Source organism: Pipistrellus hanaki, assembly GCF_964339955.1.
Source record: "Pipistrellus hanaki genome assembly, chromosome: 9".
Classification (NCBI taxonomy): domain Eukaryota; kingdom Metazoa; phylum Chordata; class Mammalia; order Chiroptera; family Vespertilionidae; genus Pipistrellus; species Pipistrellus hanaki.
Genome location: NC_140511.1, coordinates 34,421,957 through 34,443,083, shown reverse-complemented (window position 1 = coordinate 34,443,083; position 21,127 = coordinate 34,421,957). Strand labels below are relative to the sequence as shown.

Genomic DNA, 21,127 nt, shown 5'->3' with positions numbered 1-21,127 from the left:
ATGCCCAAAGCCTTCAAGTCTACTATTTGAGTTTCTCAGCGAAGGCAAGAGAAAGGCTTTAGGGTTATTGCTGTGTCTCAAACTTGAGGAAGCCATGAATGCCCTTGAACGAGGCCTTTGGGTGATGGGAAGCCAGTTTCCAAACAACCTAACAGGCAAAGTCTGTAGAAAGTAGGCTCGTTTATTTTAAATTCTGCTCCAGACTGACAAGGACAAACCACTGCTTTGGGACCTCTGCCCTTTTCTCTGCATCCAAAGGCAAGCTCTTTTCTCAGCCAAGGCAAGCACGGAGCTTTAGGATCACTGCTGCTCCTTCTTACATAGAGGCAAGTACTACAGAAGGCAAAGGCACTTCTTCCAAAAGCCATAAAGACAGCTCTGCCTGTGCCCTCCCGGTGGAGCCCCATTGTGCCTTTAATAGTGTGCTAAGCTTTCTGCAGCTCTTCTGCATGAGAATGGCTAGCAGTTCTCAGGTTTCTGAGTCAACCATGTCAATATTTCCCAAGAACTTGCAGGAGCACAGAGAATATTGTGGGCAAAGTGGGTCCAATGATCAGAAGGCAGTGCCTGAAACACAGGTTTGAGAGAATATGAGGGAGGGAAAAGGCTACTGGTAACTCTGTCCCATGTGCTTTCACATTATTTATCTTATTTATTTGCTTTCCTTCTGCACTTGACTTTGAACTCCTTTGGAACAGGGGCTGTTTCTCATTTATCTTTGAGTTTCTAGGGGTTTGCACAGGGCAAAACATAATGAATGCACAGCATGCTTGTAATATGAATTTGCAAAAGAATTTAGATTAGGCAAATTGCCTATTCTCATACAGTCTCAGTTCCTGGACGGGTAATAATTATTGGCCACCTATTGCATAGGGTCACTGTGCTAATGAAAGGAGACATGTGAGAACATCTGGTCAACCAGAAAATATCATATATGGATTCAAGACAGATGGATTGTGTCCCATTCATCTACCACAGTGCCTGTCCCAAAGCAGGGACTCAAACAATGTTTAACCTTAATTTACCATGAGCACAGCAACACTGTGCTCAATCTCACTAAATTATCATGTTAGCTCCATAAAGCACTTACTGATATTATCATGTAATATCATGTAATATCAGATAAAAAAGCAAAGCCTGGAGAGACCAATGACTTGGCCAAGGTCACATACAGAGAGTTGTGGAAAAACTTGGACTGAACCCTGTGGGCATCAACTCAAAGTTCTTGTCATTAACAGTTAAGAAGCATGAATGGAGCTGGGATTGACAGACTGAAAGAGAAGGGGGTGAAGAAGAAAATACACAGGGTAAGAACTCAGCTAACGTATGCTCACAGATAGGCCATATAGAGTAGATGTCAAATAATATTCCTAACTTAACAATATATTGAAATCTAAAATATTTTCCTTAAAAGAAGCATTATACATGGTCTTAATACATTCTCCTTAAGAAAACAAAAAGTGAACCAACTCTGTAATCAATTCCTCCAACAAATTTCACTTCCAATAGATGGCAAGTGTGTTGAAAGCTCTTGAAACTGTCAGGATCTGCGTGGCTGGGGCCCCTCTCATCTGAGCTGACAGAGGAAGAGCTCCAGTTTCTGCAGTTTTCCTTAAATTGCTAAGAAATCCCCCCACTCACACCCCAAATTAAATCACCCAGTGACAACCACAATTCTCTCAGTCCACTTTCTTAACTTTGTGGGAAGGCAGGGAGATAACAAGGTAAGGCTTGCAACAGTATAAATCATGTTAAGAACCATCACTCAGTGGCTTCAGACCCCAATCAAAGCTATGAAATACAGCATGGCATTAGATGCTGACGTGAAAAATGCCAGCCATTTTCTCTGAGAATCGGGCATTAATACACAGCCACATTTTATATAACAGTCTTCTTAGAGGATTAGTAAGACAGAGGCTGCAAAACCTGGAAATCCTCCTGCCCACATTAAGCTAATTGAGTTGGAGGCATCCAATTCATCACATTTGCAGCCTGATTTATAAGCAGCTCGGCCTGCCCTGGGAGCAGAAAGTGAAATGCTATGAGCTGGCTATTCTTAAGATTTCCAACCCAGAAACTCTGAACCTATCAATACCTTAATGGTACAGAGAAAAGAAGAAGAACCCCATTCCAGTCAACTTCTGTGATCCTGATGAAAGAATAAATATCCAGTGCACCAGTTATGACAGACATTTCCATGAACAGCACAGACACATAATCGGATACCCTCTGTGCCTCAATCCTATTGAAAACGCATCATCATTTTAGCAAATGGATGGGGTCATTTGAAATCAGTTTTGTTTTGTTTGTGTGTGTGTGTGGGGGGGGGGGGGTTGGTGTTTTTTTGCTATGATGCAGCTTCCATTTCACATGAAGAAAACAATCATATGACAGTTAAAACTGAATTCAGAGAAGCAAGATATAGCGCTTGGCTTGCATCGCTGGTAAAAGCTTATAATGCTAATAAACACAGAAAATTGCCTTAGGAGAACACATCAGAAACAGTGAGAGGAACGGGATCAGAAGCAGAAGTTCTGCCCAGAGAACTCTTTCCTGGAGTAAGTGTGCCCACAGTCCCTCTGCTTTGGAGGAATCAGAGGGTCTCTGGCTGAGAGCTGTTGTGGAATCAGCTGAACCTCACTGACATGCTGGATCCAGAGGCCTCCTTCTATTGTATTTTTTTTACACATACAAAATATTTCTTTAAAAAAAATACACACACACACACACACACACACACACACACTGGAGGTTCAGTGCACGAAATTTGTCCATGGGGGTGTATCCCTCAGTCAAGCCTGCACCCTCTCCAATCTGGGAACCCTCGAGGGATGTCCAACTGCCTGTTTATGCCCACTACCACTGGGATAGGGCCTAAACGGGCAGTCAGACATCCCTCTCATAATCCAGGACTGCTGGTTCCCAACTGCTCGCCTGTCTGCCTTTCTGATTGCCCCTAACCACTTCTGCCTGCCAGCCTGAACACCCCCTAACCACTCCCCTGCCAGCCTGATTGCTTCTAACTGCCCTCCCTTGTAGGCCTGATCCCCCCCCCCGCCAACCACACCCCCCAACTGCTCTCCCCTGCAGGCCTGGGTCCTCCCAACTGCCCTTCCCTGCAGGCCTGGTCTCACCCAATTTCTCTCCTCTGTCGGCCTGGTCACCCTTAACTGCCCTTCCCTGCAGGCTTGATCTCTCCCAACTGCCCTCCCTTGCAGGCTGGTCCTTCCCAATTGCCTTCCCCTGCTGGCCATCTTGTGGCAGCCATCATATGTCCACAGGGGGGCAGCCATCTTGTGTGTTGGAGTGACAGTCAATTTGCATATTACTCTTTTATTAGATATCATATATAGTTTGATTTCAAAGAAAAAGGGACAGAGAGAGAGATGGAAACATCAATGATGAGAATCATTGATTGTCTGCCTTCTGCATGCCCCCTACTAGGGACTGAGCCCACAACCTGAGCTATGTCCTGATCTGGAATCAAACCACAGCCTCCTGGTTCATATCTCAATGCTCAACTACTGAGCCATGCTTGTGGGGCTACAAAATATTTTTTTGAGAATAGAAGCATTTCTTATCCATGCACAAACTGTGAGGTAGAGTAAGAACAATCATAGTTTCTCAAAGATTGTAGGGAACTTGAAATTCATTCCACCCAGAAATTCTTCACCTCCTGTCTGTTATCCTTAAGGAGTCTAGAGATGGGCTTTAAGTGATCCATATTATCCATTAATTTCTATGCAACTATCTTGTGGGCATATACCCACAAAGTTACTTTGTTTTCTGTTTTTATTTTGTTTTTCTGGGGAAAGGACTCACAGTTTTTGTCAATTTTTCAAAGGGACTCATGATTTCAAAAAGGTGAGAAACACTGTTGTTCAAAGTCATATTTCATATCTGAATATCTCATTAAGGATTTTCCAGCCTTTGTTTAAATATATTTGATGACAGGAAGCTCAATACCTTATGTGGCAGGCCATTTAATCTTTGGAAACCATGTCTGAAAAACAGACAGACAAGCCAAAAAATCTACTACATGGACTCTGTCTCCTCATTGTTTACTCTGAAGGTCATGGTGTCTACAAAAAATATACAGAATAGTTGCTTCTTGTAAACAGTCTGAAGCCAGAACTACCATGTTCCCTGAGCTGAGTCTATTCTTTAAGGACATCACTCGGGCCTCTGATGTTCCCATTTGACATGTCTTAATCCCCTCACCAACATGTTAGTTCCTCTCTGGAAGCATTCCAATTTGCTGACATTCTCCCTGAAATATGATTCTGAGATCCTAATGCCACAGTTTGAAACAGTGCAAAATTATCACCTCTTTGTTTTTTACAAGAAAATGCCATTAGTATAGCCAAAATTACATGGACTTTTTTGAAAGCTCCACATACTCACAACTCCTTGAACTGATTGTATGCTCTAACCCCCCTCTCCTCCAATTCCTACTTCTTTATCTGGTGTTGCTGATTCCTTCTCCAATGATTCTACAAAGTGGGAATGAAAGGAGAATAGAAGAGGAAATGGAGACTAGAGAAAGAAGAGGGAAGGGGGACTAGTCACAGGAGTCGGGCAGGGTGACGGTGCTGTAAGCCCAGATAGTAAAATTCAAGCTGACAAACAGAAACCTACTTAACCTTAATAATTGCCCTAAATAGGCTTATTATTACCTTCAACATACAAATGTGGAAATGAGGGTTCAGAGAGACTCAGTGATTTCCAAATGGCACGCAGTTGACAGAGAGCCAAAGCCTGCCCAGCATCTCTGATAAAACGCCCAATAAGAGCTGTGACAGTCTACTTGTTGCTTTATTATCTTTTGGTTCATCAGTTTATAATGTTCTTTATTATCCATAAATGAGTGAAGTCAGGGTAGGGAGATCTGGGGGAGATAATAGATCAACTGAAGGACTTGTATACATGCATACAAGTACAACCAATGGACACAAATCTCTGGGGAGGGAGGGTATGTATGGGGGGGGGCATGTTAAAATATGTACACAGATAATAACTTAATAAAAATAAATAAATAAATTTTTTTTAAAAAAAGAGCTGTGACAGTAAGGCCTCTCTTCAGATTGGTCTTTCAGACATGGACCCTTCAATTTTGATTTTATAAATCTATCTCATCAACGGTCATATACATGCATACAATTTTTAAATGTTTTCATTGATTTTCAGAGAGAGGAAAACAAGGAGAGAAACGTGGGGGAGAATCATTGATTGGAAGCCTCCTGCATGCCCCCTACTGGGGATCGATCCTGCAACCTGGGCATGTGCCCTGACTGGGAATCTAACCATGATCTCCTGGTTCACAGGTTGATTCTCAACCACTGAGCCACTCCTGCTGGGCAAATATATAGAGTGACATCAGAGGTAACAGATAATAAGCTTAGGGCTGCTTTTTCAAATTCATGTAAGTATGTAGAATGGCTAATGGCAGCTCTGCTTTTATTGTCCATAACAGGAAAATAGAGCCTGTATTTAGAAATGCTATATTTAAGTTTTATATTGCTTGTCTATAATTAAAACCTGGTAATATAAATGTTTTATTGTTCTCTGAGAAAATAAACCACCAACAAAACAACTTATTAAATTAAATTGTTTGACGTATAATGAGGAGATAAACACAGAACTATCACCAGAGCACCAGTTCTGAAGTGCAACCACTATAATTTCAAGCTGATTTTTACAATAGACACCTGACTTCTATGTGCCCGATGGCTTAATGATCCTTAAGGTGGGGATGGGGAGGTTGTTCTCCATTAGTGTTGTAGGTAAAGGAACTTGGATAAGAGCCTCTTGAATGCATTTTATTTTATTTTTTCCAGAGAGGAAAGGAGAGAGATAGAGAGATATAAACATCAATGATGAGAGAGAATCGCTGATTGGCTGCCTCCTGCACATCTCCTACCTGGGGGGGGGGGGGGGGGGGGGGATCAGCCCGCAATATGTCATGTGCCCTTGGCCGGAATCAAACCTGGGACCCTTTAGTCCACAGGCTGGTGATCTATCCACTGAGTCCAACCAGTTAGGGCTTGAACACATTTTAAATAAACCTACCTGCAATGCTGAAACTGGTTTGGCTCAGTGGATAGAGCTTAGGCTTGTGGACTGAAAGGTCCCAGCTCCAATTCGGGTCAAGGTCGTGCACCTTGGTTATGGGCACATCCCCGGTAGGGAGTATGCAGGAGGCAGCTGGTCGATGTTTCTCTCTCATCGATGTTGTTTCTAGCTCTCTACCTCTTTCCCTTCCTCTCTGTAAAAAATCAATTAAAAAAAAAATATATATATATATATATATATATATATATATATATATATATATATATATTTTAAAAAACCTTCCTGCAACCTCAAAATTGGCCACAAGCTCTAACACCCCCAATGTTCTGCCAATAAAAAAGGAACAGCTCATCTGATGTCAGACTGATTCTGTTGAGTCAGCTGGCCTGGGGGAATACTTCTCGGGAGTGCTGCATTGGGCTGGGATCCACTATTTCCACACTGGCAATTCTTCTGTGTGTTGGGGAAAATCAATCTAACTTTCTCTACCACACTTTCTCATAAAACATTCTCTCTTAAATAAGCGTTATTTAACCTTACATATTGCAGGGTTTTCTTTGTATAGAGGAACTTAAAAAATTGCCTCCTGAAATAACATTGTACTTATTTAAATACAGTTAAATAAGCTCTTAGTTATATAGTTTATTGTATTATTCATGCACATCTTAATTTCCCCAATAGAATTTAAGTTCCTTGTAAGGAGAGAAGCTTTCTAACTTGTCTCATTGTTTCTCATGATGTTAAGCAGGGCTCTGGTAACATATGTGAGAATATATATACGCCTAAGTGACTGTTAAAACACAATGACCACACAATGATCGGAACAACAGGTAACTATAACATGCACTGACCACCAGGAGGCAGATGCTCAATGCAGAAGCTGCCCCCGGCTCACAGGCCCGATCGCTGATGGTGCCTGCTGGCCAACCTCCTGATCCTTCCCCCCAGCCAGCAGGCCCTGATTGCCCAATCAGGGTGTGCTGGCCAGCCTCCCAGTCCTTCATCCTGGCTGGCAGGTCCCCATTGACCGATCAGCGCTGGGCCCTGGGCTGGGATGGGGAACTGGGGGTGGTGACAGCATATGCAGGCAGAGAGGGAAGGAGGAGGGGGGCTGTGAGAAGGTGGTGAACCTGATCAGCCCTGATCACTGGCCAGGGCTAGGGACCCCACCCATGCATGAATTTCATGCACCGGGCCTCTGGTCATTGAATAAATGCTATGACAACATGGAGTCCAAGACAGCAGTTCTCTGAAGCTAGTACATAACAAAGTCATCCAGAGAGGTAATAAAAATACAGAGCCCCAGGCTCAGTAAACTAGGATGGAGCTGAGCTTTTGTGGGATTCTGAGACACACCCAATTTTGAGAAGCAATTAAGTAACTTACTTGGCAGTCATGGCAGCTACAATAGAGGCTGAGCAGAGAAAACAACAGTAGTTAATACTGTCAAGTTTTCAATTCCAGGTTCTGCCATTTCTGACCAATGAATTTTAGGGAATCATTTACCTTCTCTGGACCAAAGGTTTTCTTTCTCACACCACACCCCTTTTTGTGATATGGGGAAATTGGAACAATCAGTGGCTTCCCGACTTTCCTGACCTTGATTATAATAAGAAATGTATTTTACATTGTGTGCCAGCACACACTCAAACACACCCACACTTAACTGAAGCAAAGGTTTCTACCTGTGATGTACTCTCATATTTTCCATTCTGTTCTTTTATTCTGTTCTAAAATCACCAAGTAAATTGATTTCACATCTTCTCATGGGTCAGTTGCAGGTTGAAAATCCTGGATTTGATTATTTCTACTGCCCCCTTTAGTTTTAAAACTATGATTCTCATTTGCTGGTGAATAATACAGCACTCAGAGTGAGGTGTCTGATCTCATATCCCACATCAAAGATGAGCTGTGTGGCCTTAGAAATGTTTTATAACTTTTTTTTGTGCCCATTTTTCTGTCAGCATATATTAGAAGTTTAATAAAGACTATATTTTATTATTGTTAGTGTTCCTCCTAAAACAGCCTCTACACAGAAAGCTTGGACAGTAGATAGAAACACAAATAAATAAAAATTCATGAAATTATATATTAGATCATAGAAGATACCTCAATACCATTCTCCCCAGAACCTAGTAGTTTTGTTGAACAAATATAAATCAACAAATACTATTAATACTGCCAAAACCTCTCTGTTGAAGAGAACACCAAGTTAATTAGACTTGATTTCAAAGCAATAAAAGTATACCATATGAATGATGCTAGAGAGATCCCTTACAGTTTACAGAAGTGGAATTTAATCTGCATTTAAAATTGGTAGATTATAATTATGAATACATTGTCAGACATAGAATAAAAGTTGGTCCCATTTTCATGGGTTCATAATGTTTCTAGACTCTTAATGTGGTTAATATATGAATGCAATAAGCTTGTTAAGTATCTCCATTTTATTACTCAAAGCTTACTATCAATAGATATCAACTTGTTACCATGAAGTAATGCTTTTTAACTATTTTAACTAAAAAAATAAAATAAAATAAGTAAACCTATCAGGAATTATATATCTAATCAATGCTTCTCTCTGGGTAGCCATCTTGAAAGAGTTTACACATGTTTCAGCATCCTCTAGACCACATATGTCAAACACAAGGCCCACAGGCCAAATCCAGCCCGCCAGGCCTTGCAATGTGGCCCGCACCGCGCTGTCATCACTGCACTCCGCTGTCAGTTTATGACATTGTCAGTTTATGACTGTTCAGTAAATCATTCGGCCCGCGATTTAGGCTGGATTTTAGATTTTGGCCCCTTCTCTGATTGAGTTCGACACCCCTACAAAAGGAAAGTATATTTCTTTATTCGTTAGTAAGTCTTACTCAAAACCTGGCTAATGTCCCCAATTTATTTGCTGCACTTTGTTTGAACAAATCAAGGCGACACTCATAATCATTTGAAAGATAATTTTGGGTTATGTACCTTTGCTTAGCTCAGATGCAGGTATTCTGTAGTATAAAGACATTCCTTCAAGGACAGCAATAGTGAGGACATGACAAGTGCAATCTTTACTGAGAGTTCAAATGGTTGATTGGGCTTAAATTCATATTTGCTCTAAAGTTTCTAATTTTTAAATATAAAATAATTACCATTTATTGAGCATCTGCTAAGGTGCCAAATGCATTCGAAAGATATCCAAGTAATCAATACTACAATTCTGTGTGTTCCATACTATTTACAATAGGGGAGAAGTCACACATCTAGAGAGAAAAAGAGCCAGAATTTTAATGCAAGTAAGTCTGATGCTGAAGGCTGCTTTCCACTCTGTGCTATTAGTGTTTTGGATTAGCTAGAAAAAAATTAAAAATGATAGAGCCCAATCCATGACAACACTTATTTAAAAATGTATGCATGGTATTTGAAATAGTTTCTATATATCTTTGCTAATAAAAAAAAAGAACTAAAAACACACTAAGAGGTTACAATTCTAATTCTTTTAAAGGGGAGAGGTGCAACAGTTATGTATCATTTTAGGGTATCAATCAGCCTTAACAAAACTAATAATAAATACCCTTTAATGATGGGCAGCCTCTGTGAGCTTTATGTACATTGTTTCTAATTGTTATAACAAATCTTGATAGTAGTAAAATCTTAGTCTTGAGAAAAACTTGTGGGTAACTGAGTTGGTTCTTTAGGAATATCTGCAGCTATAAATAACCACCAATGATGCTTATGTAGGATTATTACAATTACTTATTTTTTTAAAAAACTTATTATGCCTCTAATATATATTACAAGCTACTATTTCTTAGAGAAAATTCATTGTTATTGTTATAATTATTTTACAGATAAGAAAAATTTGAGATCTGGATGTCATTCCATTGTCTTATCTTTCCAAAGCCATGGTAGGAACCCATTAATCCATGGTGGGCTGGTTCTAGAGAGCACTGGTGAATGGGAGATACTGCAATAGGCCCTATGCCTACCATTTCCTTTTTATTTTTCTATCTTTAAGCTTAAATATCCAAGATTATTTAAAGTATACTACCAGTTAATAGCTTTCCAACTAATAAGAATTGAAGCAAGAAATGTTTCATAGGCATAGAATGTTGGTGCTTTGATGCCTGGATTCAGGATACATCTGTCAAGGCCATATTTCACTCAACAATTTCCTCTCCTCAAGGTCTGGGACTGAAGCAAAATGAACTATTCACAAGTCTGACCATCTCTGCTAAATCTTTCTTATAGTTTTTATTAACCGAGAGCTCTCAATTTAGCCTCACAAATCTCAGTTTCTTCTCTGAGACCAGATGCTTCCTGAACCATCAGCTCAGCTTCTTCCACCATCTAGTGGCAAGAGACAGAAATGAACAGATTTTACATTTTTGAAAATTACTGATTTTCTTTTAAAAGGCAAAATCAGCTTAGTTTTCTAGTAGTAATATAGCCAAATGCAATATAAATGCAAAGAAAAAAAACTACATTTTAAAAAAAATTAATAGTCTATATCTCATGGCTAATGAAGTCAAATATGCAGGGTGGGCCAAAGGCTCTGAGCTAAGATTTTCTTATAGATTTTTCTCACTCAAACTTCATAGAAGCAGATGAGAGAATGCCACTATTTTAAAAATTAAAGAAAACTGAGGCTTAAGAAAGTTAAATAACTTGAAAATGCTCACACAGCTAGTAAGTAGAGGACTTGGTATTTGAATCTGATTGAGTCTGATTCCAGGACTGGAATGAATTTTTAAGTTACACTTTTCTATTGGTTGTATTAGCTGTAATTATGTGTCTATTACAGTATTTTTAAAATTTTATGGTGCCCAACCAACAATTGTTTGTTTAGTGGGAAATGGGTTCCATGACCAACATGTTTGGGAAATACAGTGTGTTAACCATATCTCCATCTTAGACGTTTATAGTGCACATTATCATATTAAAGACTGGGAAATCCTTCAACAGGTAAATGTTTTCAGCATTCACCCATTTAGTTTTCCTATAATGATGACAAAATCCCACCAGATGTGTTTTGGAAAATCAGGTCTAGTTTCATTGTAGATGCCAATTAAAGAGAAGAATGAAAATAAAACAAAAGGAAGATGTGGTCCATTTAGGAAGAGTTTATACATTTATTAAGAGCAAGAAAAACAGAATATATAGAAGAAAGGACAATATATCGTTCCACAAAAAAAATAGTTAGAAAAACTAATAGAATAATGAAGTGGTATAAACTCCATCTGCCATACAATGTTATGACCAAACTTTGGGCCTGGTGTATGAAGATTCATGCACAGGGGGTGGGCCCCTCAGCCTGACCTGCACACTCTCCAATCTGGGAGCCCTCAGGGGAGCACTCTTCAATCCCGGAGTTTCTGTCTGCCTTTGCAATCATATGAGCCAATTGTCTGTGTCTCCAACCCAATTTGGTTTGTTGCTCACAGAATAGTAGAGGCATTTTTTTTCCCCCCTTTGCTTCATTGGTGGAGATTTCCTGAAAGTTTTAGGATATCTTCCCTTTAATTTCTCCTAGACACTTTAATTTTACTTATGTCTCTCACCTTTGCTTTCCCTCCGTTCCTCACTGCAATAGTAACTTGCTCCAGGCTCACTTTGCTTTAGTGTCTAGGAGATCCTTCTGCCACCAAAACTATGATTCCCAGAATTCCTGGTGCTCTCTGAGCTCTTGGTTTTCCCTTCCTGCTCTGTCTCCATCCCAGGACCTCCTGCTCTGCCAAGTCCTGCAAGCTGCCAGCTCTCCCTCTCTGCTCTCCATCTGGCAAGTCTATCCCCACATCTCATATTTCCACTTTCCAATAAACCTTCCCAGAACTGTTTATTCTAGTCTCAAAGAGAATTATAAGACAGAATACTTGTATTTATCTGATCAGAACAATTCCCACCCATCAATGAAAGAGAGCTTTAATCTTTCTTGAAAAAAGTCATTAAATCTAAGATGGCTTTAATGATAAGAAACAACATTTTTATGTACCCTAAGAGATGCTCCCAGATTTAATTGCAAGATACCATTGATTTTAGGATACAACCAGATTTTAGATATGAAAAAAATAGCAGGATTAACATTGATGGAATTCTGTATGGATGATAATTAGGTAAAAGAAGAGTACAATAGAACAGAAAAGCAAGAAGTCTATGCCTTAATTACTATCAGTGTCAATACCTTATAAATAGTTAACATTTAAGTTAATTTTAAAAACAAGTATTTGTTGAAGAATTGAGGGTATAATGAACAAAATCAACATAGACCCTCACCTGAGGGTATTCACAGAATAATGGTAATACTGATAGCAAATTTACTAAAATAAAACAAAACTGATGGTTATGAATAAAAGTAGAATTCAAACAACCACTTAGATTTCTGGTCTAACAAATGTCATGGTAACATGAAATAGTATAAAGAGTAGCTTTATTCCTTTATTGATTGATGGTTCAATGAGTAATTTTTGCATTATTTCTGAAAATGATAAGATATGGTATGTAGCAATCGGGAAAAAACACTTTAAAAGGTTAAAAACCAAATAGAAATTACAGAACACTTGGAAGGAGAAATGAGATTGGACTCAGCTGTGATTTATTGTTGCTGTTGTATGTTTGTGTTTTTTTTTTTTTTTAGTGAGGAGGGGAGAAAGATAGAAACATCAATAATGAAAAAGAGACATTGATTGGCTGCCTCTTGCATGCCCCACACTGGAGATTGACCCTGCAACCCGGGCATGTGCCCTGATTGGGAACCAAACCACAACCTGCTGGTTCATAGGTAAACGCTCAGCCACTAAGCCATGCCAGCTGGGCTCAGCTGGGTTTTTTAATGACACAGGCACCTAGTGTGAGCAGTGTATCTCAATGTGAAAAATCCTTCATTGCTCAAAACAAAGTGTGTCTCTCTTGCTCAGAAACAAATTCTTACATTCTCAAAAGATTTTTTAAAAGGAAGCTAGCCCCTAAATACTAGTTTTTGTTATGGGAGTGGAACATAGTCAATGGGGAGTTTTCTACTGGGTGGATTAAAAGATTTTCAAGACCCATTAGTTCACAGGCTGATGATCTATCCACTGAGTCCAACCTGCTAGGGCTTGAACACATTTTAAATAAACCTACCTGCAATGCCGAAACCGGTTTGGTTCAGTGGATAGAGCGTCGGCCTGGGGACTGAAAGGTCCCATGTTCGATTCTGGTCAAGGGCATGTACCTTGGTTGTGGGCACATCCCCAGAAGGAGCTGTCAAAGAGGCAGCTGATTAATGGTTCTCTCTCATCAATGTTTCTAACTCTCTATCCCTCTCTCTTCCTCTCTGTAAAAAATCAACAAAATATATTTTTTAAAAAAGATTTTCAAGATAGAACTTGTTTTCCTTCTATTTCCTCATAGCGTTTCATTTCCATCTGTCACCACTTACTATGGTTCTCATTTAGAAAACTAAATTTCTTAGACATCCCCTTGCATTTTTTATCTGTTTAATTTTACAGAATAAGGTTCTAAGTAGAAAAGGAGCTTCAACTGTTATACTCATGGAAACAATGAATAAAAATTTAAATTTTAGATATTTTAAAAAATATCAGACCAATTTAGAAAAGTGATCTAGTACAGGAGTGATAAGGGATACAGGCTTTGGATTCAGAGAGACCTTAGTTGAAAATATTGGAATCCTATTTACTAGTTATGTGGTTGAAGGGAACTATTTATTTAATTTTAAAATATATTTTTATTGACTTCAGAGAGGAAGGGAGGGGAGAGAGAGAGCTAGAAACATCAATTATGAGAATCACTGATTGGCTGCCTTGTGCATGACCCACACTAGGGATTGGGCCCACAACTCAGGCATGTGCCCTGACTGGGAATCAGGAATCAAAACATGACCTCCTGGTTCAAAGGTCAACACTCAACCACTGAGCCATGCCAGCCAGGTGGGAACTATTTAATTTTAAAACCAGGTGTAATATATTTTAGCGATAAAATGAGGTAAATGAAATAAGTGATTTTAAGGTATTTGTCATGGTAGCTGGCTGATGATAATAAGAAGATAAAAATCAACAATATTGGTGAGTGCTTACTATGTGCCAGGCAGTTTCTAAGTAGTGTACATCTCTTATAGCGTTTAATTCGCACAGAAACTCTATGAGATAAATTATTATCACCTGTATTTTATAGATGCAGAACCTGAGACAGAGGGATTAATTTGATGAAGGTAATACAGCTAATAAATGAAAGAGCTAGGATTAAAACCCAGGTATTCTAGTGTTCAGATTCTTAAAAATAAGTCAGCCTGCCCTTCTTCCCTTCTTCCCCTCTCCCTCTCCTCTCCCTCTCCCTCTTCTTTTTAGAGAGTACTCTCAGATGCTTGGGGTCTCATTGTATCTAAGCTTCAGGAATTTGAATTCCTGTTGAAGAGTAAGTAATGAATAATTAAAACTCGGGTTCCCATAGGAGAGTGATATATATGTCATGTTTTACTATCCTTTGTTTCCCCATCACTTATTATGATGCACATAATAGGCACTCAATTAATATTAATTAAATTGATCTAAACCGAAAAAGAAAAATTCTCCTGCTTCCTGTATAGGCCAATTTCTCTTGTGGAAGAGTCTAGATAACATCTAAAAAGAAAGCATTCCCATCTGGAGGCAAGGAAAACAAATTCCCTTGAATTGACCGCTAAATTGCATTTCTCTTTCCAACCCCATACTTCACACTGGCTGAGCCACTCCAAGGAAAACAAGCCAGGCAAGCCCATCTATCAGCCAGGCAGCGGGGCAGGCCGGACGCAGATGAATTTTAGAACCCAGGCTTCAAGGGACACACAGGATGAAAGAAACTATTGTGCAACCTGCGGCAGTGGGATTCCTCAGCTAATGACCCAGAGGCTGCTCACCAGGACATTTAAACTGTTAGCCAGCCATCTCGCACTCTTGCTGAATTGCTGAGCACTGATTCCTAATTTAGACTAGAGAGCTACAGTGTCTGCTAAGGAGGATTCAGGGGGCAGTCCCTGATTGTGTGTTTTGCCTCCTCACTCTTTCCCTCTTTTAGTGCTTGACCCAAGAGCACCAGACAGAGGGAAGCAGCAAAGAGGTTAATGATATGCCAGCTCTGATGGAGGACTATATCTCCTTAGCATTCCTCCGACTCTAATAGGCTTCCTTTATGAGAAAATAGCACATTAGATTTCAATCATGGCAGGTTTTCCAAACACTGGAATGGGGATAGTATCATAGCGCTTTAGCAACTTGGTTAGAAGATGGGTCCTGATGCTATAAAAACAATTGCGCTTGAGCCTGGTGTGTGGTACTATGGTCCTGCAGGCTGGCTAGAGCCTGTGTGCCCCTCTTCCTAAATACATCCAGGGGCTTCAGGTTGGTAGCCTAAAATCAGTCATGTAAGGAGCATTTACACTAGGAAATCGGCCAACTCTACACATCCGAATGTTGTGTTTTTATTCCTCACATTATTGCTAATAGAAGAAAGATGCACAGACTCTTCATTAAGGCAATCTAAAAGTACAAGAGTTCAGCAGAAACAACACCTCTAGCCATTCATGAGGGAAAACTCCTGGCCTCCCAATAGCTACCTCACAGCCTGGGTGCAGAAGTCCTGGGTGAACTCACCTTCCCATCCTCTTCACAGCACCTTGGGGCTCACATCCTGGTGGTTCCCACAAGGAGGGAAAATCTATTCTGACCTTAATGTTTCACATCAGGGGCTTATTATTCATAGGTGAAGCCCATTCAATAAAAATATCACCACAAAAACCATAGAAACCATTTTTTTTTTCAAGAACAGAATAAGGAATGAGATACAAGGGAGAAATTGAAAACCTAAGTTAAGAAAAGCCACTGAAGTTGAAGGCACAACTCAGATCCCTGGAAGGCAAGGGATAAAGGCAAAATAGGAAATACCTTTTTATATCTGAGATCTGGTCTAACCTCCATAAAAAGCAACCTTTGCCTTCAGCTCTAATATACATTTTCCAAACAAGGCATTAAGTAGCATAACACATTGTGCAATCACCCAAACTATAGATGGTCAAATAATTATAGCATCATATATATGCTGAAGACACAATATACAGAATGAAGATCCTATCATATTTTATGGTTGTTTCCTTTCTTTGTTCCCCCCCCACCCCCTCACTCCCGCCTGTAAACAGGCTAGCTTTAGACCAGCCTTGATTATCCCACTTAGGAGATATGCTATAGAGCTGATTAAAAAGGAAGTGCAAAGAAGGGGAAAATGCATGCTGGGAGGAAAATAAGAAGGAAAGCTCCATGGAAGCTTTCAACAAGTTAGAAAAAATAGTGAACTGAAATTGTAGTCTTCTCATTGCGGACCATCTCCCAGCTCTGCCACCTATCAGTTTATGCTGGTCAGCACACAGAATAAGTATTCCTTTACAAAAGAAGTCCTTAAAGAAGAAGGGTATTGCCCACAGAATAGAATTACTGATTCCTAGAATCAGGCTGAGCCTGAGGGACAGTTTTAAACACCACCACTGTCAGGTCATCATCCAGGCCAGAACGGTGTCTAAGGACGGGGAACGCCAGCACTTTGGGGTGGGTGTACTCTCACTGTCAGGATTTGTGGTCTCATAATGATCACAAATGAACATTTCTATTACTTATGCCCAGTGGCTCTGGCTCTACCCTCTAGGTGACACCAATGCTGTATTTGTCATATGACAGCCCTTGAGGTCTAAAAGGTAAATCCCTTTAATTTTTTCTTCTCCAGGTTAAACATATTTATTCCCATCAGCCATTCAATCCTTTCCAAAAGGCTCAGGGACGAACTGAACAAGGATTTCCAGAGGCATAACATTTTACATATTATAAAGTACTTAATGAATGTTTAGAATTAACCTATTTTAATTAATTAATGGTAACAAGAGCTAGTGAATTTGATAATACATTTTTAGGATTCTGGTTACTTAAAATGTATCCAATTTTGGAGCTATTTTAAACATAATTTATCCTTTCTTTGATAATTCAGAAAGTATAAGATTCCAGAAAGCATCAAAGCCACCGTATGGCTGTATATTTTATTGTAAAACAACCGTACAGAGAACTGCTGGAGTGAGTGTACTGGCTAACGAAATAAAACTTTCTTTACCGGTAACCTAGGTTCCCAGGTAGTTTTGTTGTGGTTTTGTTTTTTTCATTTCAGTTCTCTTCTATTACATCTATTACATTCAATTTTCCTTTAACTTTAATCAACACATAAGCTTTTATTCAAAGCACAAAAATCCCATTGCATCCGCGAAGACAGAGTAATTTGCAACCGAGGAGCACAGAAAACCCTTGCTTCCATTTCATTTTCTCTCCTTGTCAAAATACTGTTTATCATGACATTGCTTAACATTAAATAAGAAGGTAGAGAGTGTTGGAAAAGTATGACACTAAGGTGTTTTCATGTTGCACTTACTCCCATCATTTGATCTGAGACCAGGAAGAGAGACGGGAAAAGACCATTTGAACAAAACCTTGGTATAGTCCTGGCCTTCTTAAACCTGAGGTTCACTTCCTTTCCCTTCCAGTTATTCCCCTGGGGCTGTCCCTAGCCCCTTCTCAGCACCTAAACAGGTTTTCCACACCTTCTCACAATTGCAAGAACCACCACCCTGTGCCAGGATTTCCCTGTAAAGCCTCCACACCACAGAAAACAACCGCTCAGCAACCACAGTCCACCGGAGCGTTTTTTGAAAAGCCTCGTTTTATCAGGCCCGCAGACATTGCCCTTAGCAAAGCAGACCCACCGCAGCCAGCCGCCAGTTCCCAGGCCAACCAGACTGACCTTCAGAGGAGAGATGTGGGACTGCAAGACGTATCCATGGACATTTTCAATCTGCGACAGGTTCTTTTCTGACACGTGCACGAGCTCGGGGCCTCTCACTTCGTGGGTCAGTCGAGGTAAGGAATGATCATGCGGAGCGTCCTCATCTTGGTATCGATACTTCTAGGTGAAAAGGCAAGAAAGAAAACTAGCGTGAGTGCTTGCAGAGGGTATAGCCCTGAACCTCACATTCTAACTGCGATTGCAGGACGCAGTGTACCGGTCCTTGGCATCCAGATGGGCTTTGCTGAAGACGCTTTTTGGTGGTCACCACACACCAGGTCAAGTGCAAGCAGAAGCGAACCAGCCATCAAAATGGACCAAAACTGATGAATTGCTTTCACCTGACAACATACTAGCTCTACGTATGGGCTATGGAAGGGTGCCCGGAGGCACGGCCTAGCACAGGTGGCTTGTAGGAGAGGCAAGTGCTTGTTAAGAACTGTTTAATCCAAAGCAGTAAACAACTTAATGGGCCGGCTTATTCTTTTCGGGTGACAGGGGTCTAAACCTCCTGGGGGGAACTGCCGGTCAGCTTGTTTCATAAAACAGTGTCGGTCATGTTCAATATCGGGAATCATTTCTCTTAAGAATTCTAAGTACCACTCACAACCGAGCTAGTAAAATATTAGTGTGCCTTGCTTTGCTTTTGTTCTCTGTGAACGATATTATGGGGTATAATATTATGGGCCGAGGTCCAAATACTGTCATACCATCGTCTCAAGCTTAACTGTAATGTCTAACCTTATCCCAGTACCCCATGATTATCACCAACAGTTATTTTTATCATAACCTATTGCCAAGAACATGTTTTCTTACAAAAGCATGCCTGCATTTCTTTAATTTTTTTAGGTGAAAATATGACCTTTTTGAACATCGGCTCTCAGTCTGACTCATAATCTGAGTAACAAGAAGGGTTGGCCATTCAATCTGTTGTCCACTTTTATTCTGAAGTTGATTATCATCGCTTGTATTTCCCAGAGAGGCCTTCTCCATGTCCTAAGCTTAATATTAATTTCAAAACAAAACAAAAACACAGCAAACAACATGTTGTCTACAGTTTGCAGAGGACTCTCATCTGTTTCTTCCATTGCAATCCTTCTTACCTACCGTATGATGCTCCATTTTTCTTTTTGTTGTTGTTGTTGTTAAAAATAATTTTATTGATTTTTTACAGAGAGAAAGAGAGAGGGATAGAGAGTTAGAAACATCGATGAGAGAGAATCATCATCATCGATCAGCTGCCTCCTGCACATCCCCTACTGGTACATGCCCTTGACTAGAATCGAACCCGGGACCTCTCAGTCCACAGGCCGACGCTCTATCCCCTGAGCCAAACTGGTTTCGGCGATGCTCCATTTTTCTTATGATAAAACTGACACTCACAGAGGTTCAGAGACTTGTCCAGGGTCACCTAAGTAATGGGCAACAGAGCCGGGACCTTGTTCAGTTCATTTACATCAGAAATCTCTCTCTACAATCACCAAACCCTCCCAGCTCCCATGAGGTGAGGAAGCCCACATCTGATAACTGAATAAGCAATTTGGTAGATAACGCCTCTTGGAGAGAGAACACACTTCAAAATGAGGTTAGAGCATTTCTGTGGACTGCACAATACCATCCGTCTGTTTTCTTAGCCCTGTGAATGATTTGGGAAGGTAACCTGCCTCGGAAATAAAGATCTGGTTAAACATTCATTCTTGATCAGTTATGTGTTCACTGGGAGTGGGAGAAGGTGGTGCATATGCCCAGTACAGTGTCTGGGCCTTCAGCCCATCTACCCCCCACACCTCCCAGTATTCAATTCTCTCAGGGAGGCATTGCCACCTATTCAGTTATCTGAGCCAGGAAAGTAGGAGTCATTCTGACTCCATCCTCTCTTTCACCCCCCACCATCTGCCAATTTAATAAATCACTGAGTCTGTCGAATTTATATCTTGAAACTACTCCATCCTCATCCCCCACTATCACAAACCAACCCACTGATTTGCCCACATTCAGATTCTCATCAGCTCTAAGCTGGCTAGGCTGCTGCTGAAGCTGCCCCTTGCCAAACTATCCTCTACCCTGCACCAGGGGCCTTTCTGAGTCACAAACTGACAAAGTCCTTCTCTTTATCACCCTTTAGTGGCTGCCACCACCCACAGGGCAGAGTTGAAGCTTCCTTACCCCCAACACCACCACATGAGCTGAGCCTCATTACTTTTTAACTCTTTTATTTCACCAACCCAACTCAGGATAGTGGAGTAAATGCTAAAAATCATTACTTTCATTTTAAAAAGCTTTTTAAAAAAATTGTGGTAATATACACATAATTTTACCACCTTAATAATTTTAAATGTATAATGCTAGAAATGCTAGAAAGTAAATGCTAGAAATCATTACTTTCATTTTTAAAAGTTTTTTTAAATGCTAGCAATTATTACTTTCATTTTTAAAAGCTTTTTTTTAAATTGTGATAATATACACATATTATAATTTTACCACCTTAATCATTTTAATGTATAGTTTAGTGACAGTAAGCATATCCTGATTGTTATGTAACCAATCTCCAGAACTTTTCACCTTCCAAAACTGAAACTCTCTCCCCATAAAACAAAAGCTCCTCATTTTCTCCTTCCCCAGCCCTTTGTAACCACCACCATTCTACTTACTATTTCTATGAATATGACTACTCTAGACACCTTACATCAGAGGAAGCAGACAGTATTTGTCTTTTTATTGCTGGCTTATTTCACTTAGCATAATGTCCTTGTGCTTTATCCATGTTGTTCCATGTGTTAATATTTCCTTCTTTTCAAAGGCTAAGTAATATTTCATTGTATGCACAAACCACATTTTGTCTACTCTTTCATCTGTAGATGGGCAGTTTGGTTGTTTCTATCACTTGGTTGTGTGAATAATGCTGCTATGGTCACGGGTATACAAATATCTCTTCAGCACTCTACTTTCAATTCTTTTGGATAGGTACCCAGAAGTGAAATTTCTGGGTCATATGGTAATTCAATTTTTTTTGTTTGTTTGTTTCTTGCAGAATTTTTTAAGCTTTTTAAGAGTTAACATATGTAAAGCCATATTTATGCTATACGTAAAAAATCTGAAACATAAAGATCCAAGGATACGATAAGTAAAATGTTGCAAAGTTCAAGTAATTACTGTGACTCCTCAAGGATTCCTATAGTAGGATTCAGCTGATTTAGAGAAAGATGTTATCCATAAAAGTATA

The 21,127-nt window shown here is 39.9% G+C and overlaps 1 protein-coding gene across 5 annotated transcripts in view; it reads right to left on the bottom strand.

Moving 5' to 3' along the window:
• The window catches only part of LOC311628225 (disks large homolog 2), a gene marked incomplete at its 3' end in the record, with an annotated part of 1,110,130 nt that overhangs the window by 902,391 nt on the left and 186,612 nt on the right, over positions 1-21,127 (bottom strand). For 3 of the 5 annotated variants that reach the window (XM_084895257.1, XM_084895256.1, XM_084895260.1), the window contains exon 2: positions 17,863-18,024. In XM_084895257.1, coding sequence (XP_084751383.1) covers positions 17,863-18,024 — 162 coding nt within the window. The remainder of the gene's footprint in view (positions 1-17,862; positions 18,025-21,127) is intronic. The other 2 variants (XM_084895258.1, XM_084895261.1) reach the window with 1 other exon arrangement.